Genomic DNA, 25,952 nt, shown 5'->3' with positions numbered 1-25,952 from the left:
ACTTAGAAAATTCCAAAAGAGTTCCCTATAATCCCACATGGGTCTAGTAAATTGTGACCATTTTGCAAGTTTCTTGAATGAAAATTCAAATGTTAAATTTTGAAAAAATGGGGTTCCACCCACAATGGCCGACTTCCTGTAGGGTTTAGGGTGGGGTCATAATATAATTTTTTACTTGTCTTGACATGTTCTATGTTTGTACCAAATTTCATTTGTCTACGATGAAAAAGGTCTCTCATTGCCGCAATGTATTTCAAATGTTGAGGTGGCGCTATTGAGTCATTTTGAAACATTAATTTTTTTGAACATCAAAATAATACATTTTTCACCAACCTTGAATTTTGGGTCCAATAAAATTGACTTTTCGTTAACGTTCAGGTGGTCAAAAGTGAATTCAAAGTCGCGAGCAAAATAAGAATAATAATGGAAACGCATTTTCCACCCATTATTTTTCTATTTTTCCTAAACCGTAAAAGCTACAGTCATGTGACTTTCTCACATTGTGCCCCATCACAAATAAGGCTCCTGTGAATTTTTTCACACGTCCACGACAAATCGTTTGTCATCTATGAATTTTTGAAAATGAAATTTGAAGAGGGCGCTAGAGAGCCATTTTGTGAGAGAGTGCCTTGATTTGCATATCATTGCGCTCAGCTCACAAATGTGCATAAACGCTGTATTAGCGTTTTCCCAACAAAAAATGTGTGAAAGAGAATTTTTTTTTTGAAATTTTCCAAAAATTGCGATTTTGTTGAAAATTCACCCTGACCACACCCAAAGTCATAATCAAAATGTAATTGATAATCTTTAATCACACATGGGTTTAGTGGGATTTGGCCAAATTTGAAGTGTTTGTGATGAAAACCGTGCAAGAAAATGTCCTAAATGCGAGGGTGTGCACTTTTGTCATTTACGGGTTTGATCCAATATGGCCGACTTCCTGTACATTTTAGGGCGGGGCCATAATATCATTTTTGTCATGTCTCGACATGTTCTGTTTTTTGATGTGAGTTTCAGATTTTTACTTTGACTTTTTTCCGAGTCGGGCTCCCATTGGCCCCATGAAAATCAAAGTTTGAGGGGGCGCTACCGAGTCGTCTTTCGTTATTTTTTCTCGGGGTCTTTTGTGACAATTAGAGCTCGTCGAGTTCTAATTTTTGACACCACTCACTGCCATGTCGGGGCGTGTTTACTACTTGATTTTTGCCATTTTCCATGCTCCGGACGCGGTTTTAATGAGTCCCTCGCCGGGAGTAGTCCCAGGCTCGGGCCTAATAATAATAAGAAGAAGAATGGAAACGCATTTTCCACCCATTATTTTTCTCCTAAACCATAACAGCTACAGTCATGTGACTTTCTCACATTATACCCCATCACAAATAAGGCCCCTGTGAATATTTTCACATCTCCACGACAAATCGATTGTTTTCTACGAATTTTTGAAAATCAATTGGGTCTAATGACAGAGACACCAAATCTGTAAGCTAAAGTAATTTCTGTTCATACTCAACACTTCAATAAACCTGTGGAACCTTATTTCTGGACTCGGCTTCTTTCGAGAGAAAGCACCCACACTGACAAAAACATTTCAGAGTGCTTGTACTATTTGGAGACGTTGCCCTACCAGTAAACACACACAGGCTGCTCCCAGAGGCTGTATATCCTCACATATCATAAATATTGTACACCCAAATGTCACGTTGACGCGCATTCATCCTCATATAGACTTGGTTGGAGGGAGGCGGGTCTGTCTCTCTCTCTGGGTGCTGATGCTGCTTGGAGCTGGACTGGAGGATGGAGGGAGGGAGGGAGGAAGAGGAGGAGGTGAGAACTGTCCGGTGAAGAGCAAATCGGGGGGACGCATGAGCTCAGACGCACCGGGGGGCAGGTAACGTCACCAGCAGCAGCAGAATACCGCGCACAGGGCCGTGTTTTTTGGAGAGCGAGCGGTCTATAGACAACACAACCGCCTTTTCCATCGCGTTTAAACCAATTGTCTCGCCTTTAAAGCCACGAATGAACCTTGGACAGCTCATGAGCCCCTCCTCGTGACACGCCATCGCGCATCTCCAGCCGTGCCTCTCTGAAATGGGATATGTCGGCGCACAAGAAGATCGGAGGTGTTCTAGCGACTGCCATAGGTGAGCACGAAATCCACTTTTTAATCACACAAAATGGCGTTGTTTTACTATGTTTGGATGCCTATACGACTGGATAATTTGTGATCTTTAATATGAATGAGAGTAACATGTTGGAGATGCGTGATAGTAGCGCGCGCCGTGGCTGACATCTTCTTTAACACACCCACTATACACATCCGGAGGCTTCAGAGCATGGGGCGCAGCCAGCTATTACTACAACACTATCACATAACCAGAGAAAATGCTCTTCAACGCGGGGCTGGAGTTACATTGTGCCCAAAATAGTCGAGGCTGCCTTAATTATGTCTACTGTGTGTGTATCTGTTTGTCTTCAGCTGCCTTAGAGCCAAATGTAGGTTTCTGTTTCATCTTTAGCCTGTGCAATACTCTAAATACGCTCCAAACACATTGGTAGGCTACATTTAAATATATGATGTCACCTTTTTCATTTCGTAGGTCTGTTTTTTATATATTGATCCAAAACAAATAATTTAAAGGGCCCATATTACACTGTTTTCTGGTCTATGTTATAATGTTGTTTCCTCATCACAAACAGACCTGGAGTTGTGTTTTGTTTCATTCACACATGTTTAACACACAAACCCTGTATATTTAGGCTTAGGAGTTCTTCTCTCAAACAGAGAACACTCTGTTCCACCTTGTGATGTCATCATGTGGTAATACAGGAAGTGTTTTTAACTCCATACACCTTCACTAGAATCATTTGGATCATTTCAGCCCTAGAATTGCCAATACCTACTGAACAAAAGGTAAAACGTAGCTGTTAACTTGAAAACTCCCACTTCATGACGTCACAAGGTTGAACAGAGCATTTTGAGTTTTGGGGATGTTACAGGCTAATAATAAAGTATTACTCAAACATGTGTGAATGGACAAAAACACAATTCCAGGTGTATTTTGGATTAGTAGTAACATAATGGCTATAAACTCAAAGGATCAATTTTGTGTAATATAAGGCCTTTAAATTATAAGATGTATGTATTTCTTATGTAATTATTCATTTATGTTATTTGACAGTGTGGGTGCCTTCTCTCAAAAGAAGCCGAGTCCAGAAATAAGGTTCCACAGGTTTATTGAAGTGTTGAGTATGAACAGAAATTACTTTAGCTCACAGATTTGGTGTCTCATTCATTAGACCCAATTGAGAGAACCCAGACCAGTTCAGTGAGAAACAAGTGGCTCTGAATCTAAAGATGCCCAACAAAGCCCCGAAACCCCAGTAAAAGCCCCAGCAAAGCCCCAGCAAAGCCCCAGCAAAGCCCCAGAACCGGGTGTGGCTATCACTTTTATTAGATCTACTCCACTGGAGGTTCCACCCCTTCCTCGGACCGTCCACCCACCTGACACCATTTGGTGCAACTCTAACACCGGACCTAACTCTGACCATAGAAGGGAGTGAGACGGGGTCTGAGCCCAATCTAGCATCTGGTTCCTCTGGGTCATCGTGACATTCACTTCCAAAACATTTCGCAACATCTTTTGCACAAAGTACATATTCTGGGAAGCAAGATGAAGTTAGCTTCCAGGAATTATCAAAACACCCACAACAGAAACATTATGCAATAAATAGGCATAGACCAGCTACAAATTCACTTTCATCCGTGGTCCCAAATAAGGCTGAAGCAAAGTGACAGCAGGTTAATTCATACAATGACCCGAGCAGCTACAACATTTAAAACAGAGCTATGAAAATAACAAGAAACAAGCAGCAGCATATACAACCAGGGCTGTCAAAACGATCGAGAATCAGATACTAATCAATACTAAAACTAATATCGAAACTAGATACTCATTTGAGCATTTATCAATACTGTAAGAAATCACATTAACATTTGAGCTTTCCTGAACAGTTTTGGTGTGATTTTGAGCTTCATTCAATTCAAGTTTATTAATATAGAACATTTAAAACTTCAGCTGCCGAAAGTGCTGCACATAAACATTAATAAAAAAAACAAATATACAACTCAAATGACACACAGAAAAAGAACAATAAAACACCAAGATATTCTGTCTAGCTACTGTTAAATGCCAGGGAGAAGAGGTGGGTTTTCAGTCTAGTCTTAAACTGTGTTAAAGACTGACAGGCAGAGGGCGCTGTTACATAGTCTGGGCGCTGCCACAGAAAAAGCTCTGTCACCTCTGGACTTGAGTCTGGCTTTAGGCTCAGCAGCAGGAGCTGGTCAGCTGACCTGGGTAGAGTATAGGGCTGCAGTAACTCCCTCAGATAAAGAGGGAGTTACTCTTTAAATGTGTGTGCATAGAGCACACACATTTAAAGAGGACCCATAGAGCGCACACATTTAAAGAGGACCCATAGAGTGCACGCATTTCAAAATTAATTTAAGACCTCATGCTAAGATCAAAAAGTATCATTATTTTGTGAACGAAAATTACATTCTATTACTGAAAAAGGAACTTTTCTTCCTCATTGTGGTATCGTAATCGGTATCGAGTTAATTCCTTAATACTGAAATCAAGTTTGCAATTTTAGTATTGTGACAACACTATATACAACCATTTAAAGCTTAAGCTTAAGACTTAAGAGTAACATTTCTGGAGGTGGGGTTCACTACCTGCTTGATTATGTCCACAGAGATGGAATGTTCCACAGTATGGCATTAAACTGATCCATTTTGAATTTTTTTCAATTACATAAGTTCATCACCCACCTTGACAAAAACACATTCATCACATTCACAGGAAAGATAGTCAAGTTTAATGCCATACTGTGCAACGTTCTAGACAAATCTATGTATAATCATGAAGACAAGCAGGTGACGAACCCTCCACCAGAAAAGTTACTTATTTATTTATTTATTTATTTATTTCAGGAACAGTGCATATTAGTCAACATTTGCAACTGTAGTCCCTCGACAGATGTTAGGTGTCACTTCTACATAACAGAAAATCACAGTTACATAGTGCAGCTTTAAAGTATGCAGTATCCAATTTTTTATTTATTTATTTTTCATAAATTTGTAAATTCAGTTTTTGTATGATTTTTTGTGCAAATGTAGGCCTGTCATAATAAAGACGTTTTAAGTGTGATATGTTGCTGAAGGAAATATACATGATAAAGGATAATATTGAAAGTAACTGATTCTAAATTTACACTCTTGTAAAAAAAAACAAAAAAACAACAACAACATGAGTTGCAATGAATAAACAGCAGAATGAAACACTTTAGTTGTTGGTTTGTATCTGTAATGAGTCATAGAAGTTATTCATTCAAAACTGCAGCTCAAACCATATTGTTTCCTCCACAGCGCCCAGACTATGGAACAGCGCCCTCTGTCTGTCAGATCCTCTCCATCTTTAACACAGTTTAAGACTAGATTGAAAACCCACCTTTGCTCTCTTTTAACACTAGCTAGACAGTATATCTTGGTGTTTTATTGTTCTTTTCTTATTGTGTTGTGTTATCTGTACATTTGTTTTTTGTTTAGCATTTATGTGAAGCACTTTGGTCAGTGCGAGTTGTTTTAAAGCGGGCATATTGTGCTTGTGTCTGCTCTATAGTTATAATCTATGACCCCTGTGGATGATTCTGTTATAATTTGCACATTTTAAAGTCCACTCACTTCTGCGTTAGAAAACTGCGGTGTCCAATGGAAGCTGACGTTGCCATAAACATCATCACAACAAAGAGCTGTCGACTCCTCCTATGGATAGTCGCAGATCAGCGGATTACCAAACACTGCTGAATCCTACGTGTATCACCGATCAAAAAATAAAATTGGAGAACAAAGTAAGCACAGAGCAGTGTGTGTGTATGCCAGCCAAAACGGGGTTGATCGGCAAAATGGCGTCTTGAAAATAAACAATTAAAGCTTGCTCAGACATGCACGAATCACTCCGAATATAAGTTCAAGAGGGTCAATGAGAAGGAAACAACTATAACATGGTTAAAAGCTCTGAAAAGTCCATTTTGCACAATAGGTCTGCTTTAAATGTGCTATATAAATAAAGTTGAGTTGAACTGAATTGAAATTAAAAGTAGCCACAATAAACACAGACCCTAAATTCATCCATCTTTCATACACTGAACGACAAGCCGATATGGTCATTATCGTGACAACCCTACGCAATAGAGCTCACGGATTGCTAGTTCTATAACCCAGAATATGAAACAGAAATGGAGCGATTCTTATGCAAATGGATTCATAGCTTGTGGCTTGTGTTGCAGTGCTGCTGTTCGTGCTGGAGTGGGGACAGGCCGTAGATGTGAGGTGTGAAAGTGCGTATAAAGGCTTCTCTGACTGCGTCCTCGCGCTGGGAGAGAGCCTGGACAACCAACAAGAGAATGTGACCAGCGAGACGGGCGTGGCTGCGGTCTGCGAGTAAGAACCAATCATGTGTTTTAAAAGGAATATGCAGGAATAATGAGGGGAGGTATGGGGAAAAGTTAAAGGGGCACTGTGGAACTTTTCTGTTATAATGCTGTTACATCATCTAAAACAGACCTGGAGTTGTGTTTTGTTTCATTCACACATGTTTGAGTAATCCTGAATTATTAAGCTGTCTACAAGCCCAAAGCTCAAAATGCTCTGTTCCACCTTGTGATGTCATGAAGGGGTAGTTTTCAGGTTAACAGCTCGTTTTACCTTTAGTTCAGTAGAGATCAGCAATTCCAGTGAAGGTGTATGGAGTTTAAAAACACTTCCTGTTTTACCGCATGACATCACAAGGTGGAACAGAGTGTTTTCCGTTTGAGAGAAGAACACAGCCTAAATTTGCAGAGTTTGTGTGTTAAACATGTATGAATGAAACAAAACACAACTCTAGGTCTGTTTGTGATGAGGAAACATTATCAGAGATCAGAAAACAGCATAATATGGGCCCTTTAATGCCCAACCATGGAACAATATAGAAAGACAACTTTATTTTGAAAAAGTAACACTAAGACATAATGAGGGGTGCATTGGAACCATGAGTCAAGAAGTTCTGTCTCTAATGGAGAATGCTTTGTCTGGAATGTTCCACAGTACAGCATTAAACGTATCTATCTTCCACCTATTCAATTACAGGTGTGTTCACTTTTAAAAAGTACATACAGTCTTAGTATTCTTAGTATGAGTGAGCTCTCATCTCCACAGATCTGACATGTAACTTAATCTGCTTGTGCCACCTTCTTGTCTCCATGGAGGCTGACAGAAAAGTTACATGATGCACCTTTAATCAAGTAAAAAAAAATCAACAGATCAACAGTTAACTTAAAATACATGCTGATAAACTAAAAGGGTTGGAGGAAAAATAAAGTATTAAAAATACAAACAAAAGCCTGGTGGAATAAACATTTAGGTCGCATACTTTTGCATAGCCGAATATCACAACAGGGGTCGTCTCTTTGGGCTTCTCAAAAATTGTTGATTTGACAAACAATGAAACATCAAACAGGCCTTTGCCTCAAAAGACTCTCCTTCTCAGCAAGAAATAACTGTGAATCCCATTACAGCCTTGGCCCTGTTTTCCCTCAGATACAAAAGACTTTAGCGTGTTGCTTGTTGATTCTGCATAAATCCACGTTCTTTATCTTTTACTTGTAAGCCGCAATGTTTGTTTTGATATGAACAGAACATGCATTTCTCTGATTGGCTGATCCGCCTGACAATCACATCCAATGGAAATCAGGGAAACAGGCAGCGGTGGATGAAGTACTCCATTTTGTTACTTCAATCAAAGTATAGATACAGAGATAAAAAGTTACTCACGTAAAAGTGTCACATGAAAAATCTACTTAAGTAAAAGTATTTAAGTACGTGTTTAAAGAGTAAAAAGTAAAAGTATTGTTCATTTGTTAAAGTGTAAATGTAGTGATATTGTTTAAAAATGATACATACTTTGGTCAACAATAACAATATGTGTGAAAGTAAAAAGTAAGTAAAAGTAAAAAGTACCCACTGTAAAATCTACTTAAGCAAAGTACAGATACCTCAAAATTCTAGTACAGTACTTTACTACTTGTACTTCCATCACTGGAAACACGTTATGGCTCCAGATCTCAACTGTCTTATAAAGTATTGTGAAAGTGTGTGGTTTTGACTGGCCAAGCTAACTGTTCCATGATCAGGTTGAATTTTTATGTTCTCCCTGTGCTTGGGTTTTAAACACTGCAATATAAGGCAAAACTTTGTGACACAATATCAATATCATGAGGCTGGAGTGCAGTCAACAAAGATCAACAATTCTGCCTGGACAATAGAGGACAGCCAAAGTATTTATTACAGACTAAATACATTGAAGGCCCTGTAGCTGATATTTCCCATGTATTTGAGCACCCCAGTACAGATATCAGTAGGTTAAAGGGCCCATATTACACTATTTTCTGATCTATGTTCTAACGTTTTCTCATCACAAACAGACCTGGAGTTGTGTTTTGTTTCATTCACACATGTTTAGCACACAAACCTGCATACTTACGCTGAGTTCTTCTCTCAAACTGAAAACTCGTTCCACCTTGTGATGTCATGTGGTAATACAGAAAGTGCTCCATTGTGTTTTCAAACGTCTTCACTAGAATCACTTGAGTAATTTCATTTCAAGGATTGCTGAATGACGTAACAACATTCTAACACGGCTTAAAGCTCACAAGAGTCAATTTTACGTAATATAGGACCTTTAAAGTACTGTGTACTGCATCTAATTAGAAAGTGTTTTATTCCCCAGTAATCAGGAAATGAGCATTAGCATGCTAGTTGTTGTTAGCTTTATCGTTACAGCATCACAGTGACTAATTAGGATGTTAGGAATACATAAGGTAAGTGAGGAACATGTTTTGACCACTGCAAACCATTTAAAGGAACTATAGTTTTTCAAGACTCAGTATCAAGAATCAGGTACAGTGCCTTTAACTGTTAACTATATATTGTCTTATGTGAAACATACAAACATGGGAGTTGACAGGGGGGACAAAGGAGTCTGTTGTCCCAGGCCCCAGTGTCTTAGGGGCCCAGAATTGGACCCTCTTCTTATTAATTTATATTGGAGGGGGGCCCAAGTGAGTGTTCTTGTCCCACATTTCTGTTAACGGCCTGACAAGACACATATTGTATTTGCAGATTATAGACAGCGCTCACCATATGATAAATTGTACTTAAGTGGTTCTTACTTTTGCTACTTGAATTACGGATTTAGGCTCAAATTAGCCCTGGTTGAAATGAAGATGTGTTTTTTTAGTTTTTGTCCTGTTCCAGTTATTTAGGCTCTGTTCCTTTAAGTACCTGTACTTTTAAGATGGAGCTGCTCTGATTGATTGTAATTAAACCAGTATTGACCAGGGACCCTCTGAAAAACTCAATCTTCAAAGTCATTTTCAGAACAAAGTGCCGGGTGATTGAGCCACAAAAACACAGCAAATAAGGAAGGCTCTGGACTAAAGTGGAACTAAAAATAAATCAGAGTCAAATTAAATCTAAATCAGGACTAACTTGAAGGACAGGTCTAAAACATAACCGCAGATTAAAGGCGTAATACACAACTGTGCAACCTGATTGTTTCTGCGAAGATGTTACTGTTTTACCTGTAATATTCCACTGTTTGGCATTAAACATATCTATCTCCATGGAGACAAGTTACAGATTAGATATGAAGAGATGCCCTTCTACTTCAAACAGACCACCATCCGTCAAAAGACTCTCCTTCTCAGCAAGAAATAACTATGAATCCCATTACAGCCTTGGCCTTGTTTTTCCTCAGATACAAAAGACTTTAGTGCGTTGCTTGTTGATTCTGCATAAATCCACGCTCTTTATCTTTTGCTTGTAAGCCGCCGTGTTTGTTTTGATACGAACAGACCGTGCGTTTCTCTGATTGACTAATCCATGTGTCAGTCATGCCTAATGGAAATCAATGAGACAGGCAGTGGTAGACACATTTCGCTTAAAGTGTACCCTAACTTTGACCTCCATGAGATAAGCTGTTGGAAGAGCCCTCACCAGAAAAGTTACATAGTGCAGCTCTGTTTCTATAGCGACCTCGAACCCAGGTTTCTGAAAGCCTGATAGAGGAAGAGTGAGCAGATGCCACAGTCTCAGATGGGAGAGCAGATATGAATGGAGCAGAGCCACTGTGAACTACTGTACTCCATAATTTATGACTTTGCAGCAGAGGTAATGAAATTCTCTTCTTCACTGTTATCACACGGACCCTAAAACAAGTCACTTTATTGGAGATTTACACATAAACCCTCTAAAATTATTTCACAAGAATCCCACTGTTATGTGCCGTATATTACACAGCTGCGTCTCCAACAACACAAAAGCTCAAATGGACTTATATTAGACAGAGAGGGAATTCATATATTAAAGTGCAAATTATGAGTGGGTTTTCAAAAAGCTTTAGGCACAACAAACATAACGCAGCGGAAAATCCAGGGATTCACATTATATTTGAAAATAATCCTTGCAATATTAAAAAGTTTGAAATAACTGTTGTAAGAAAGTATTCGTAACACAAAGGTTAAAGGTGCACTATGCAACTATGCCTGTCTGCCATCTGTTTGTCTCCATGGAGATGTTATTACTTTGCCTGGAATGTTCCACAATTTGTTATCAAAACTACCTTGAATTTATTTAAGTACAGGTGCTTTTTTTTGCTCAGAAATACCTTTAAAAACATGCATTCGTACTGTCATCGGCATCACCTCTCCACGGATCTGACCTGTAACTTTCTGGTAGCATCATCTTCTCATCTTGCTGGATATGTTTAATGCCACACTCTGTAGCATTCTAGTAGTACTAATTTGATCCTGCTTCAGTGTAGATACAGTTATTCAGATTGTTATTTCATTGCTAGTAGTACGGTGGTTACAGCTCACATGCTATGAAGAATTGCACTAAAAGACACATTTATTTGCAGTATTGATCTGTTGGGGGCGGCTACATCAAATCAATAGTTCTATATTTATCATCTGTCAGTGATATGTACATTCCAATGTCACACACTATTTTCAGAGGAATAGGAAAAAATGTTAGCATGATGAACAAGAGAGGCCCTTAAATACACCCCTGTGGAACACCTTATTATTATTATTTTGAGGGGAAAAAAAAGTTTTATCTATCTGGTCTGTCCTCTGAAATTACCCCAATGTATAAAAAATCTGCAAATATTAACCTTAAAGATCCACTATGTAACTTTTCCAGTGGAGGCTCTGCAACCTGCCTGTTTCTATGCAGATGTTATTGCTTTGTTAGGAATGTTCCACAGAAAGGAATTAAACTCATCTATCTCCATGGAGAGAAGCAGCTCACAGCAAGAATTCATATTTTGCCAAGGTGTTTTTATCAGCAATAAAACACCTGTAAGTAAATGAAAAAATACAATATCGGTAAGTTTAATGCCACACTATGGAACATTCTAGGCAAATTATTTATTTATTTGCCAAATCCACAAAAACATTAAAGCACATTTTGAAGTTCGATATACAGTATTGCTAAAGAAAATACAGACAATAAACAATCATATTTAAAGTTTTTATGCAACTGACACAATAACCCAAAATTCAGATTATCACCCAAAAACAATTGTAAGCTAATGTAAAAAAAACAACAGTAAAACAAAGAAAACATACCAACTCACTCCTTTCAGTTTGAACCATTTTAAACACCTCTGAGCATTGGTCATTTCTCTGTGATTAGTTTGGAGATAAATTGAGTTCTCACACTGGCTTCTGTCACATAAATAAACACAAAAAGTGTCTCTTTGAAATGAATAGATCCAAAAGATTCAGATCCCATAAAAGAGCCAAAAGTCCCATCACTAATTTTGTTCCATCTATCATTAACACACCTCCTCGTCACAAGTCTTATGTTTATGTTGTTCTTATGTATATTTTCTTCTCTTTATTTCAGTCACTGGGAAAACTTCCACTCTTGTGCCCTCAAAGCTCTGGCCAACTGCACAGGTGAGGTGAGGCTGATCTGGGAGACGCTGCGACAGGACTCCAAGAAGATGCCCTTCCAGGGGAGCCTGTTCGATCTGTGTCCCAGCGCCTCCCCCAGCATCAGTGCTCCTCTCTGGGTCACTGTGCTGCCGCTGCTGGGCTTTCTCCTGGAGCTCGGCGGATCAGACTGGGGAGGGGTATAGGAGAGGGGTAGAGTTCATCTAAAGAGAAGAGTGAAGGTAGTTTATATTTGACACTGAATTTGGTAACAGAATTTGATTGATATGAAATTTGAGAATATCATTTATGGGCATTCAATGGGACTGATATGCAATGATGTCATCAGTCGACATACAGGTCCCGCCTCATTCACTTTAACTGCATTTTGATTATTTTAACTTGCTCCATGGCTTTGTAGAATGGAGTTTAAACAAATATTAGATACGCTGTTTTTTTAGATGATTTTTGAACTAATTATAAAATATGTTACCGTTATAATCTACTCTTTAAAAATGCTAAAACATTCCATTGTGTTTTGTGCAAAAGAAGTTGTGTTAAACGAGCGTAAATTAGTTAAAACATGTCCCCTGATATGTCTATTTAGGAGTTTCAGACAGGTTCAGCTATTTCTACTGTTTGTGTCTAGAGAACTGTTGGACCCATGATGTCACACTAAACATTCCATTACATTTTAAAGGGCATTGCAAAAATATTTTAAAAAGCACATTTTTACCCATAATATTGGTTGGTTTGGGACAGTTATATTAAATCAATATATTTATCTTCTGTCAATGTTTTTACAGTTGAATACGATCTGTAAACAAGTCTAAAACAATAAAGTGGAACGGTCCCCAGATTGACCCCTGGGGAACCCCACGCAGAGCCGGATCTAACATTCAGGGGGCGCTAAGTAAAATCTGACATGGGGGGGTCTTTGCCACTCAGGTTCAAGTGATTATTCAAATACCACAACATGATGCGCAGCTGTCAATATCCACCTAAGTGTATCTGTATAACCCACATCAGAACATTTTTAATATTATATACCTCTTTCCTGTTTTCTAGTGCATTTTAATGTTTTCCAGTTGGCTAAAGTGCAATAACATTCATGGTTTCTGTGATGCAGGAAAACTTCAAATAAATGCGGAACTAATTAGTGTTTGAATCCATGTATAATACGCACACAAACGTACGAGTAGCTGACATTTGCACAAAACTCATTAATTATGTACAAATTATGTACATTAATTATGCTCATTCACTCACCCACCAAAGACAAAGCTTCTCTTATTAACAGCAGTAAGAAAACAGCTGTAGTCCAAAGCTGCTGAATTCCTGATGAGAGCCAAAGTCAAGGCTACAGACAAACGTGTAGTAAACTTATAACAGTCCTAGCGTCCTCGTGCTGTTGCTTAGATGTGTTTAAGAACGAGGACGGAGGGAGGAGGAAGGGATCAAGGGCAGTGTGCCGTATTGTACAAACACATTAACCATTCAGAAGTGATATTTAGCAAACCAGGGCCCTGTTTTGTCATAAGTAGATTAACAGAGAGATATGAATGATAAAACTATCTGGACTCGGGAGGTGGGGCCCTTTGCAGCTTTGGGGCCTTATACAACGTGCATAGTCTGCAAATAGGAAGATCCAGTTCTGATGCCACATACTCTGAAATCTGATCAGTTTACAATTTTAACAGATTTTACATGTGTCATGTCCCCTGGCACTAACAGCCGTTATTTTTGAGTATAATAAATGTAACACGTGATATATTTGGTTTATTTTAGTTATAGTTATATTTTAAAATAGCATTAAAATCAATTCAGTTTTATTTATCAAGCACTTTTGATGCACAGAGACAACTTAAAATGCTTTACACAGACTTAAAATGACAACAATAATATGAATTTATATAATGTACACATCACTCAGTACAGTACAGCAGTCCATGGCACAACGTCTACGTTAAAAATAATAAAAATGAAGCTGGTATCGTGTCTGTTCTTTTAAAAAAAACAAGCTCAAACTGTTCCAAATAAATATTTACTAGCATCAAATTCAATATTCAAACACCTCAAACGTATTACCAAATTCCAGTGTCAAAACAGGTATCAGTTTGAAAAAGTGACACAAAACTACCTTTGTTTACGAGTTTCAAAATGGTGCCGTCCTCTTGAGCACAGAATACACACTAAAGCCAAGGATTTTCGGAGAGCTGAATGTTTTATTAAGGATTTGGTTGGACGCAGAGCCACAGATGTCCACAGGCAGCAACAGGCCCGTCGATGTTTAGACTGAGTCATGATGGAGCCAATGACACCTGTGGTAATGCATCACCAATCCAACGCGGTGGGCAGACTTTCATTTTATCATTTCTGTAACATTTATGTACATTTTTGGGCAAAACACAAAACTCTGCAATAATGAATATGGCTATGTAATGCTTTTATAGTTGAGTTTATGTTTATACTTTTCAGGTTTTTGATAATGTGGATCAGTTGCTGTTGCATTGTTGATATTATGTTTGATACTGTTCACCCCGCTGCTGTTTTAGTGTTTTATAGTGTTAAATATTCATGTTCTAATGGGACACAAATAGGCATGTTTTATAGTGGCCCTGAAGGGAAAGTCGCAGCACTGAATGAGAAATGAGAGACGATATAGTGGTAAACATGGTAATATGCTAAAGCGAATAACAAACGGAAATAATAATTGAACTGAATCAAAACACTGCAAGCGAGAATGCATTTTTATGTGTTTTGTCTGAAAATTCTATTCTGTTAAGTTTAAGATAGACTTTTTTCTGTTGCTACGGATTCTACCAGGACAGGATGGATTACACAGACCTCTTTACCTGGTGAAATAAAACTTATATAATGATACAATTAAATACAAATGAAAAAAAGAAAACAAGAAAACACCCACACATACACAAAAAAAATGTTGACCTTAAATAAACATATGATGCCACCTTTTATATTCTGATTTGAACAAAGAGTTATTTTTAGGGTAAACTTTTGTATGTGTGTGTGTGAAATATAAACACAATATATAGGCTTATGACATATTAAAACAAATTGGTTTGGCATTTTACCATTGTTAAACAACTTTTTGCTGTGACTTGCTCTTCCTGATTTTCCAAAATGAATAATTAAGGTTCCACATTTTAATTAGTTTTCCATAAATCCCAAAACTCTTCAGATGTTTCAGATTATCGGCCCCAACATGAGTATTATTTGTGTTAATGACAATCACAGTGTATTAGTATTTAAATGACCTACTCTTCCCACACTCGGCTGCTACAAGACACCAAAATATCACCCATAGCTTTTGTTTTAGCCTGAGAATATTTCTGTGAACAGGAATACATCAACTTACATACTGTGATGTCATTCATATTGCATATAATAGTTTCAAAAATGAAACAAAATCATTATATTTATTTAGTTACTATGTATATTTACTGGCCACTTTATTAGGCACATCTGTTGTTCACAGTGCACTTATTTTATTAGCTAACAGCGCCCGGCAACCTCACTGTTAGCGTCACTACTTCCTGTCCAATTGTGTCCATAGACTGTATATATAAATGGACATAGCTAACCCGTAGCCGCGACATTCCAAATAAAAAGTGATCATGGGCGCGCTTCCGGCTCCATCGACTATGGCTCCAATTCACTTTACATTGAAAAACAGTTGCCCCTCTCTCTGTAACTGCTGCTGTCAGGCTAGTTATTTTGGCATTAAAATGTTCGTATTAACCCGCTCTACATGATCCTGGTATTACTGTTTCACTATTGTGTCTGCAAATCAAGATACGAACATTAATAACAAACAATTCAGGCTCCTATGTTACCTGAGGTCACTCCCACTAGTGTTAGCAACAGGTTTGATTGACAGCGTTGCTAAGCGACCACTCCATGCTAAACCATCGTTGCGACTGGGAAGGGGTGTTACCTCCAATAGCCTCGCTCTGGATTGGCTCTTTGGTTGCAGTGATACTTGCTGTCGGAATTCCAAACATTTAACGCGGCTCCAGATTGGCTGCTATAATCGCTAGCTTCGATGAGCTTCATTTGTCTGGAGCTATGGGTGATGTCAAGCTCCCTTAGTCCAATCTTTATACAGTCTATGTTTGTCAGGCTAAAATGAACACATGTACACATTTACAAGAAGAATTGCAATTTCAATAGGTTATTTTTTAAGTTTTCTGATTTTAATAAAAGTGACTGTTAGCTTTGAGTCACAGAGAGCTAGCTAGCGTACTGCTGTGGACATGAATGGAAAAAGGATGCCAGATGTACTTGATACCGTGGCCACTAAATCTGAATCATAATGTGTTAGCCAGCCATAGAGTATGCAATAGAGCCGTCTAAACAAGAGCTTATTTTTGTAAATGAGCTATATATGGAGAGAAATTTGTTGTGAAATGACAGTGTTTCATATCTGAATTAGTCTTATTGGTCTAACGGTTTAACGTAAGAGTCAAAGCTATTGGTCATAACTCGCAGGTGGTGTTCACATATAGCCATATACTTTATCACTAATTGTATTAAAATTTTAGCTTGAACAAAGTGTGTTATAATAAGATTTTGTTCAGAAATTATGTGTAAAAGTCAGTGTTGAGTTCCACCATTTTAAACGGTGCCACGTTGTCACCAAAAACTGCAATGAGGTGACGTGTTTATGCGACCTAGGAAGCAATATACGATTTAACTGATTTGTTAAAGCTGATATGGAAGTTGATATGTTGCTATTTATGGACAAAAATCTTGAAATTGTAAAATGTGAATGTATTGTCATAATACACAGAATACTTTGTAGAAGAAGCACAGATTTGTCAGTGATATTAACTCAATGTCTCTCATTGTGTAGCTGTTTTGGTTGAGGCTCCACCACCTGCTTCATAAAGTCACTTCCAGGTCCAAGAAAGGCAAAACTGAGACAAAAAAACAAAAAAACAAAAGCAAAACAAACCTACAACAGTTGTGAATTTCCCAATTGGACCCAGAAGTTACATCATCACTTAACAACTCTATCGCTTTGCCTGGAATGTCCCACAGTATGGCATTAAATCTGTTTATCTAGCATTTATTTCATCACTGTCACTCAGAAATACTGTGCCGAGTTGCAGGCCTCTCCACAGATCAGACCTGTAACGTGGCTTTGGTGACACAAGTGCCACGTCTCCATAGAAGATAATTTTAAAGCTATACCGTGGAGCGTTCCACACACAGCGACAACATCTCCGTGGAGACAAACAAACGGTGTATCCTCGACCAGAAAAGTTACAAAGTGCATCTTCAACAACCAAAAATGTTTCATGACCTGGCAGCATTACTTTTCCATAACGGGCTATTTTATTTGTTTAAATTATGAGTATTTTCAACCCATTTATCTGTTTGTTCATGTTTCTATCCCTCCTTTTTTCTCACAAATGCATGATCTTTGGAAATCGGACCGTTTGTTGATGTTAGCTGAGTCGTGCATGGCGTTATAGTTTAGCTCCTTCCTTAAACCACCGTCTATCGGCATGTTCTCTCTAGCTGTTTCTTAGCTCCCACGAAGTAAAGTTGGTAGCATTTTCGTCACCCACTGTGTATTCAAAATAGTTAAAAAAACGCATGAGCAATATTGACAGGACTGTATTACAAATTTCATATGCTGTTTAAATGAAGCATGAAGCAACGCCATAGGAACTCAAGCCTCGTGACGATTTGTACTGGATTTCAGAGCAGTTGAAGAAGCTTAAATATCGTGTTGTTGTCTGTTTTTTTTAGTTTGCAAAAAGATGCACTCTATTGACAATAAGCATAAAGCAATATATGGCAGAGTTACATACGTGTTTGTATTAATAAAGCACCATGTTTTAAATACATCTGGAGTCTTTTATTTTGAAATATTAAAGTTCCAATACGCTGATCATGTCTTAGGACGGTAGCTCAGAGTGTTTGTCCAATGATCTGAAGATTGGCTGTTCGAATTCCGGTCTCAACATAATTCATAACCCCACAGTTTGGCGGTGCGATTCCAGCTCCCACAGATTAATACTGCCATTGTGTCCTTGGGCAAGACACTTAACCCATTGCATGTCTGAATAGGTGAGTGTTTCCTTAATGTAAAGTTCTTTTGAGTGTCTTGAAGGTGGAAAAGCGCTATATAAAAATGCAACCATTTACCAAACTCCACATTTTTGGAATTTGAACCAGAGATCTTATTGCAGTGAGGAGACTGGATTAACCAAATACAATAGTGCCATTGGTGTACTTTCCAATTTTAAGTTTATCAATGCAGAAACACAACCTAGCAAGCCAAGTCAAAATTCTTGGTTTAATTGGAGTTTTCCTTAAGCAAATCTCTAGTTCTAATAAGAAGAACTCTCATTATCCCAGTCCCATCTGTCTGTGTGCACCTGGAGAAAAGCCTCGGGTCAGAACCTGCAAATAACCTCAAATTACAAAGCTATTTTAAACAGCTAACACCATCTGACTCGTTTAATCTGCCTTATGACGTTGTCTAAATTCATGTCCCTTTCACTGCATCTAAATATCCTCTTTGGTCTTGGTCTAGTCTCTCTAACCTCAGCTAATAATGATAATAAAAACAATACATTTATCCTATACAGGGATGCAGCATAACAAAGTAAACGTAGTAAAGTACATCTGTGATTTTACATTGGATACTTTTTAGTTTTACTTCACTACATTTGAGAGCAGTATCTGTACTTTCTACTCCACTACATTTTTGAACTGGACTGAAAAGTAAAAGTATTTTTTATTATAATTTGAGACCTGCTGAAAAGGCTGAGGGTTTATTTTTAACACATTTGCATTTTGAGCAAACAGAAATATACAGATTAACGATCGATTCAGTTGTTTCTATTGAACAAAATGCAGCATAAAATCACTACATTTGAAGCCTTATTAGGTCCAAAATCTCCATCAAATACTTTTACTTTTTACTCCTAAAGATACTTTTACATTTTGATACTTTTACTTAAGCTGATGTTTACTTTTATTTGAGCATTTTTTTGTTTCTTGGTGTCTGTACTTTTACTTAACAAAATTTTCTTCCACCAATGATCGTACATAGCATTTTTCCAGACAGTTTCACTTTACGGTTTCAGTCCTTATCCAATCACTCTGTACTTAGTTACTATTACTAGTACTCTGGTACAGCTGCAGTGGGGTGGAGCAGACAGACTGAAGTATCACCCCCTCTGCACATTTGTACTATAGTCGAGGTTGGAAAAGTCGTCTTGTAGCTCAGTGAACTTTGGCTAATTAAATGTGCAGCATGTTAAGGTTGACTAAGTCTGTGTCAATGCTTTAAATTGAATGGGAAACGTGTTAAAACCAGGGTAAGCCGTTTCCATGGAGATGTAATTGCTTAGCCAAGATTGGTATAAAAAGGTTTCAGTTTAAGGTTGTCAGTCGGGGTCTCATTTATAAAGTACAGAAAGTGTTTCGTACATGACTTTCTATCATCGACTAATATTAGCGGAAGTCACCTCGGGGAAAGAAGGAGCCTGATTTGTCTGTTATTAATGTTCATATCTTGATTTAGTGTCATAAAAATACCAGGATCATGTAGAGCGGGTTAATGCGAACACTTTAAGGCCAAAATGTTGAGTATGACAGCGGCAGGTACAGAGAGAGAGGCGACAGTTTTTCAATATGAAGTGAACTGGAGCCAGAAAATGAAAATGTGTGGTCCGGTCCAAAAACTCTGAACTTTGGGGATTAGGACTTTCAGAGATGAGACAGGAGAAGAGACAAGAAGTTAGCAAATTTGAGGAAGTTTGTGTTTATTCCCTACTCTTTCACTAAGAATTCCAGATAGTGTTTTATAACAGAGATCCCAGGACAATGTTTTTGAAATTGAGGAATTTTGACCACCCTCTGGAAGTCAATTTCAAACAGAAGTTGGACCAGATTTGACAACTAACAGACAAATGAGGGAGTACACTGAACTTGCACTGCCTAGAATGTTCCATTGTGTAGCATTAAACCTATGCCTCATCTATGTCCAAGGAGATCCGACCAGGATTTACATCTCATCTGTGGAGAGCACTTGGATTATTTAGCTGTGGAACCACCTGTAACTCCAAGATAAATAGGTTAAAGCCAAAGTGTAGAACATTCCAAGCAAAGCAATAAAACTTCCATGGAGACAAACAGGTGGCAGACCCCCTACTGGAAAAGTTACATAGTGCACCTTTAAGTTCAAAAGAAAAGAAACGCAAAAAACTGAGTTGATGTCTGGAAAGTGGTCATGTTTTGAGTATTGAGTATGGAAAGAACGCTGTGCAAAGGAGCTCAAAAAGGCCTTTATGACAAGAGATTTTCCAGATGTTACATATTTGGACAAATTCAAAAATAGTTTGGACACAAGAAAATGTAACAAATGTGAAGCAGCACATAGAACAAACACAACATAATATAAAGAATACGCCCTTTAATGTGCACTTTCTATGTATTGTTTTCAGTGGTGGAATGTAACGAAGTACAAGTAATAAAGTACTATGCAATTTTAGGCATCTATACTTCAATTTTTATTTTAAAGTGGGTTTTACTTTTACTTCGTGACATTTGAGAGCAGGTATCAGTACTTTCTACTCCACAGCATCGAAAAGTAAAAGTATTTTTTATTATAGTTTGAGACCTGCTGAAAAGGCTGAGGTTTTATTTTTAACATGTTCATAATTTGAGCAAATAAGGCAAATAAAAACTAACTAAAATATTGATTCAATTGTTTCTGTTGGGCAAAATTCTTTATCAAAATCACTACATTTGAAGCTTGAATACATCTCAAAATCTGCATGAAAAACTTCTCTTCAAGTACAATATTAAACAGGAACTTTGCTACTTTTATTTAAAAAGATTTTTTCATGTGATGCCTTTACTTTTAGTTGACAATTTTTTATTTATTTTTTTGCTCTGGTATTTGTACTTTTGCTTAAATACCAAAACTGAGCACTTCTTCCACCACTGTTCAGTTGAGATTATTAAAAATTTGCACTGTTACCATAGCAACTCAAAAGTGGTGCCAATTACCAGGAAGTTGAAACCCATAAATTAGACCAGAACAACAAAAGGCTGGTTAAACAAATGTGAACAAAAATACACTTGCGATAGTATTGACTTTTAGGTTCAAATTACAAAAGAGGAAGTCGTTACATCTGACCAGGCTTTATAATGGCATTACTATATATGCACTATGTAGTTTTATCAAGAAATATCAAATGATCTTTTCAACCATTAGGGTGATGCAATTTGGGAAAAACATCTAACAAATTTTTTAGATTGTGATTAGATTTTTTGATTAAGGTTTTAATGAAAAGATTCTGTTCAAAGTTCACATTCTGAACTAAGAAATTACAAAAAGACTGAAATATGAACTGGCAAACTAATACAAGAATCACATTTCAGAACATGTTTATACAGATCTAAACTACAGGGTTAGCAGCTTTGAGTCTGAATAAGATATTTTGTACTTTGTGGAGAAAATTGTGGTACTTCAAAACTATCTTAGCCAGCCCTACAATGTTGTTTATGTTCTATAGTTTATCTCATTTAAAAACTTTGTCGACGTGTCCCAACATTTTTGAACGCATAAAGATTTAAACCTCTCATAATTTACACTGTTGGCTATAAACAAGATATCGAGCTCATTACGTAGTGTGTACAGTATTTCAATGGGTCACTCCACTTACACAAATGCCATTTACTCCCCAGTTATAGGTACAAATGTTTAAAGGTTTCTTCTGCATGCAAAAGTCTGTCAACTGCACATATGGCATAGAAATACCTGGTCCATTCCCAGTCCCGTCCCAGTCCCGTCCCAGTCCAGTCCCGAGCATCAGAGTGTAGAAGCAATTATGAGACTTTAATAGCACTATTGGCCCTCATAATTATGTATTTTATTTGTAAAATATGCAAGTAATTTCTCATGTGGAATCAACACGTCAGGAAAAATGGGTTTTCAAACTCTTCGCACCAATTAGCACCCTAAAAAAATACGTTGGCTTTCTGAGTACCATCGGATCAAAACCAGGTTTAAACATGGTCTGAACCAGGTCTAAAATAGGACAACACTGACTAAAAAGTTCTGAAGAGTTAACCCAAAAGAGGACCATTTCTGGTTTGGTTTAGTCCATATGTAGATTTGGTTTGGTCTAGTCCCAGTCCAAGTCCCGGTCCAAGTCCCGGTCCAAGTCCCGGTCCAAGTCCCGGTCCAAGTCCCAGTCCCAGTCCCGGTCCCAGTTTTGGTATTTCTTCTCCATTCTGATGCAGATTTGTCACAGAACAAAATGCAGTGAACTACCTCTATAATTTGTTGACTCAATACTTGCATTCAGAACATAATAAAGTGACCATATATTCAGAATTTCCATCCACAACCTCTACTGTTACTATAGAAGAAAAAAAAAAAAAGTATCTCTAAAACTGTTCTTCCATAAAAATGCCAACACGAAAGCTTGCAACAATTTCAAATGAAAAACACCTTATATAAAGTTCTTGTTCACAGGATTTTACCTCTCCATTGGTTTCCATTAAAAAGCACAGTCTTATTCTTTTCAATAGCAGTTCACCGACAGCTTTTAATAAATAGAAGTCCATCTCGTCATTATCAAAACAAAAACAAAAATACCCAAGAGTTAGCATGGCACGCTACTTGTGGGCATTCGTAATACTCTTTCAGTGAAAATACTTGTTCACATTGAAGTCTATGGAGTTTTTTAGAGGTTGGATTTAGGTCCCGTGTTGACCGGTATCGCCATGAGTTCAGTTCGCATGCACAAGTATTCGCCGATCACCGCCATCAAAGCCATGGACGCTACGTTGACGAGCCACCAGGCTAGAGAGGCGGGAAGGTGAGAGTTATAGATCCAGCAGCCAATCATGTGGAAGAAGTGAACAGTGACGGTGAAGTCCAGACACTGTTTTCCCCGACGAATGAAGAACCACAGACCGAGGGCGCTGTGGGACAAGGGAAACAGGGGAAATCGCACATGTATTTTATATTGCATTGAAAGCCTAACTAATTGAATTTATAAATAGTCATTTTAGTCAATAAAATCACATACAAAGCATAATGTTGCCGAATATTTAAAGTTCCTATATTACACAAAATGAACTCCTGCGAGCTTTAAGTCATGTTATAATTGTTGTCACCTCCTCAAAAACATACCCAGAGTTGTGTTTTGTTTCATTCATACATGTTTGAGTAATTCTGCATTATTATTCTGTTACATCTTCAAAGCTCAAAATGCTCTTTTACACCTAGTGATGTCATGAAGAGGCAGTTTTCTAGTTAACAGCTACATTTTGCTTTTAGTTCAATAGAGGTAATTTCAGAGCTGAAATGACCCAAATGATTCTAGTGAATAAGGCTTCTGAAAGCTCTAGATTTTTCTGATCTATGTATTACAGAAAATGCAGTTAGCAGGTGGATGATGTGTTAATGTGGACAGGGTTCTTACCAGGGGAGTGAATTTAATATGAATGCCATCATTGACAGCCTGCCTTGCATTGTGGCAAAACCCAGGATCTGTAAAGGATAGATGAAAAATGTTATCTATTACTGTTTTACTCAAATGAAAAATAATGAAGAATATTGAAACATGAAATAAATATATAAAAATATACATGTACACACCCAGATGCACATTAATATATGTAATGATAAGGTGTGGATCATTACAACATTGAAGTTTGGTTGATATTTTAACTGAACTATGTTAAGAGAATTCAACTATAGATATTAAAAATAAACTGGTGACTGGCGGTTTTGCAAATTAGCCAACACATCATTCATATTTTTTTTCTTTAGTTTTACTACTTTCTACATTTCATGTACATACAAAAGACCTCAAATATATGAAGTAAGATATATGGCATGATGTTGCAAGGGGAAAAAAAGTGAAGTAACTCTTTTGAATATATTTGTTTATATTTTATACTCAAATCCTCATAGTAGCCACTCGTTGAAAAATATTTAGTAATTATTTGAGTTGTTTAACCTTTTTTTTTTTTTTACTTTACCACATAATTCCATATATCTTACTTCATATATTTGATGTCTTCTGTATGTATATAAAATACAGAAACTAGTAAAAATAAAGAAAAAAAACAAACAAGAAAGTGTGTCCAAGCTTTTGACTGGTAGTGTATTTCGGCATCACCTCATAACTGAAGATCTGGTTGAGAGAGCGACTAGTTTGGACCAGACCATCGACTCCAGCCAGCCACAGGCCCAGAAAGCTGTAATAGATGCACTGCATGAGGACAATCTGTGACACGATCAGAACCGGGTCCCAGATGTAGCTCCTGAAGTGGGCCATTCTGAGCCGTTCAGAACTGAGCCCAGAGATAAAGGAGAGCCAGAGACACTACACCTGCTGCTGATCACTGCCACTGAGCTGAGAGGAAGAGGTACAAAAATGCATTCAGTATGAGAACAGCACTAATTATGGTTATACTATATGTAGGGCTGAGTCATATGAACATTTATCACTAACTGTTTACTTTTTTGTTTTAGTGTTTATTTGAAAGACCAATGTAGAGAGACATTAAGCTCATAAAAACACATGTTTCCACAGCTAATTTCCATCTGCAGTCCCTGATTTACAGACATAAATAATACAATGCAATTAGGCCTGTCATGATAACAACTTTTGAAGCAAGACATATTGTTATATATACTGCGATAAGAGATAATACTCAAAATACATTATGACACTGACACAAAGTAGGATAATCCCAGTTATCCATTTATTAAATCTACAGTATCAATAAGGGCCTGAGCAGCAACAAATAAACAGCAGAATAAACGAATAATTACCCATAAAAGTTCCTTATTCTACCCTCCACAGCCTAAATGTTATTGTATTATAACAAAATTAAAAAAAAATCATGACCTGGCCTTATTTTACCAAGAACGATCACACTGTTCACTCTCTGTCCCAAACAAACTCATACAATATCAGATACAACCACACCTCAATAAAGCAAGCAAGGTTGACTGATATTTACTAATCACGATTTTCTATGCAATTCTATTTTGTGTTAATAAAACAAAACAAAAATAGCTTTCATACAATAAATCCTACACTTAAACAAAACAGACCAGCTATTTAACAGAAAGTGTCTGAACTCTGTTCTAAACCACATGTTCACTGACAGAGGACTGACTCTAGACTTCTTCATTCAAAGACCCAAGCTGTTCATTGGCGATTAGAAAATACAGAATCTCGTTAAATGTGATAAATTGCACAGGTTTATAAGCCAAAAAGTTCTAACTTGGTCTTCTCAGTTTGAGCAACAAAACAGAAACTATAAGACAAGCCACTGATAGGACAAAACTAGCCACGGTAAAAAAAAAAAAAGATAAAATGATAACTTAATCTCACAAAAGGGGACCTTAACCCTAACTAAGGCTGTTTAGATAAAAGCCAACTGTGCTCTGGATTATGAAAAAACGCATTGACTTAAATTGGCAGCGAAAGGCTTTCGTTGGCAATTTATCAAAGCGAATAACAAATACAAGACAAAGAAAATACTACCTGTAAAATGACTGTCAGCGCTGTTTACCCTTTGACAATTTAACTCCACGAAACAAAACGTGACTAAGTAATCAAAAACACCGAAACATATGCCATAAAACTGTGACTTCGTGTAACGGGACAACAACACGGAAGACGAGCAGCGCCGAAAACATTTTAAAACAACGGAAATCAACACCTTTTATCATTAAATAAGTTCATACACACCTTAAGAATGGTGTAGAATAAACTGTAGTGTTGGTCAGTCCGTATTTTAATTTGATTTTCGGGTTTTAGGCCTGATTTTAGCCACACGAAGCTACGATGAAAACACGGAAGTATCGGCGTCTGACCCGGAAGTACAAA

At 37.5% G+C, this 25,952-nt stretch overlaps 2 protein-coding genes across 2 annotated transcripts; one reads left to right on the top strand and one right to left on the bottom strand.

The window, feature by feature from the left end:
• Positions 1-1,814: 1,814 nt before the first annotated feature.
• LOC117371442 (neuritin-like) lies at positions 1,815-17,903 on the top strand. The gene is made up of 3 exons (XM_033967130.2): positions 1,815-2,141; positions 6,349-6,502; positions 12,011-17,903. The coding sequence occupies exons 1-3, from the start codon at positions 2,096-2,098 to the stop codon at positions 12,243-12,245; spliced, it is 435 nt and encodes a 144-aa protein (XP_033823021.1). The 5' UTR covers positions 1,815-2,095; the 3' UTR covers positions 12,246-17,903.
• Positions 17,904-20,308: 2,405 nt separating this feature from the next.
• Positions 20,309-25,949, bottom strand: sys1 (SYS1 golgi trafficking protein). Its single transcript, XM_033966579.2, has 4 exons — positions 25,815-25,949; positions 24,228-24,464; positions 23,526-23,593; positions 20,309-23,022 (listed from the first exon to the last, which is right to left on the bottom strand). Exons 2-4 carry the CDS (start codon positions 24,384-24,386, stop codon positions 22,782-22,784), a joined length of 468 nt encoding a protein of 155 aa, XP_033822470.1. The 5' UTR covers positions 24,387-24,464; positions 25,815-25,949; the 3' UTR covers positions 20,309-22,781.
• Between the last annotated feature and the right edge of the window lie 3 nt (positions 25,950-25,952).

The sequence above is a fragment of the Periophthalmus magnuspinnatus genome, chromosome 5 (genome assembly GCF_009829125.3).
Source record: "Periophthalmus magnuspinnatus isolate fPerMag1 chromosome 5, fPerMag1.2.pri, whole genome shotgun sequence".
Lineage (NCBI taxonomy): Eukaryota > Metazoa > Chordata > Actinopteri > Gobiiformes > Gobiidae > Periophthalmus > Periophthalmus magnuspinnatus.
The sequence above is the reverse complement of the archived record's forward strand: the minus strand, read 5'-3'. Positions and strand labels throughout refer to the sequence as shown.

What these genes read in the sequence shown, in the direction of transcription:
- LOC117371442 (XM_033967130.2), top strand. Translation starts at nt 2,096, where the DNA reads ATGTCGGCGCACAAGAAGATCGGAGGTGTTCTAGCGACTGCCATAG. An exon ending in TGTTCTAGCGACTGCCATAG is followed by an intron (nt 2,142 to 6,348) that starts GTGAGCACGAAA and finishes CTTGTGTTGCAG; the next exon opens with TGCTGCTGTTCGTGCTGGAG. An exon ending in GGCGTGGCTGCGGTCTGCGA is followed by an intron (nt 6,503 to 12,010) that starts GTAAGAACCAAT and finishes TCTTTATTTCAG; the next exon opens with TCACTGGGAAAACTTCCACT.
- sys1 (XM_033966579.2), bottom strand. Translation starts at nt 24,386, where the DNA reads ATGGCCCACTTCAGGAGCTACATCTGGGACCCGGTTCTGATCGTGTCA. An exon ending in ACCAGATCTTCAGTTATGAG is followed by an intron (nt 23,594 to 24,227) that starts GTGATGCCGAAA and finishes TATCCTTTACAG; the next exon opens with ATCCTGGGTTTTGCCACAAT. An exon ending in ATATTAAATTCACTCCCCTG is followed by an intron (nt 23,023 to 23,525) that starts GTAAGAACCCTG and finishes CTTGTCCCACAG; the next exon opens with CGCCCTCGGTCTGTGGTTCT.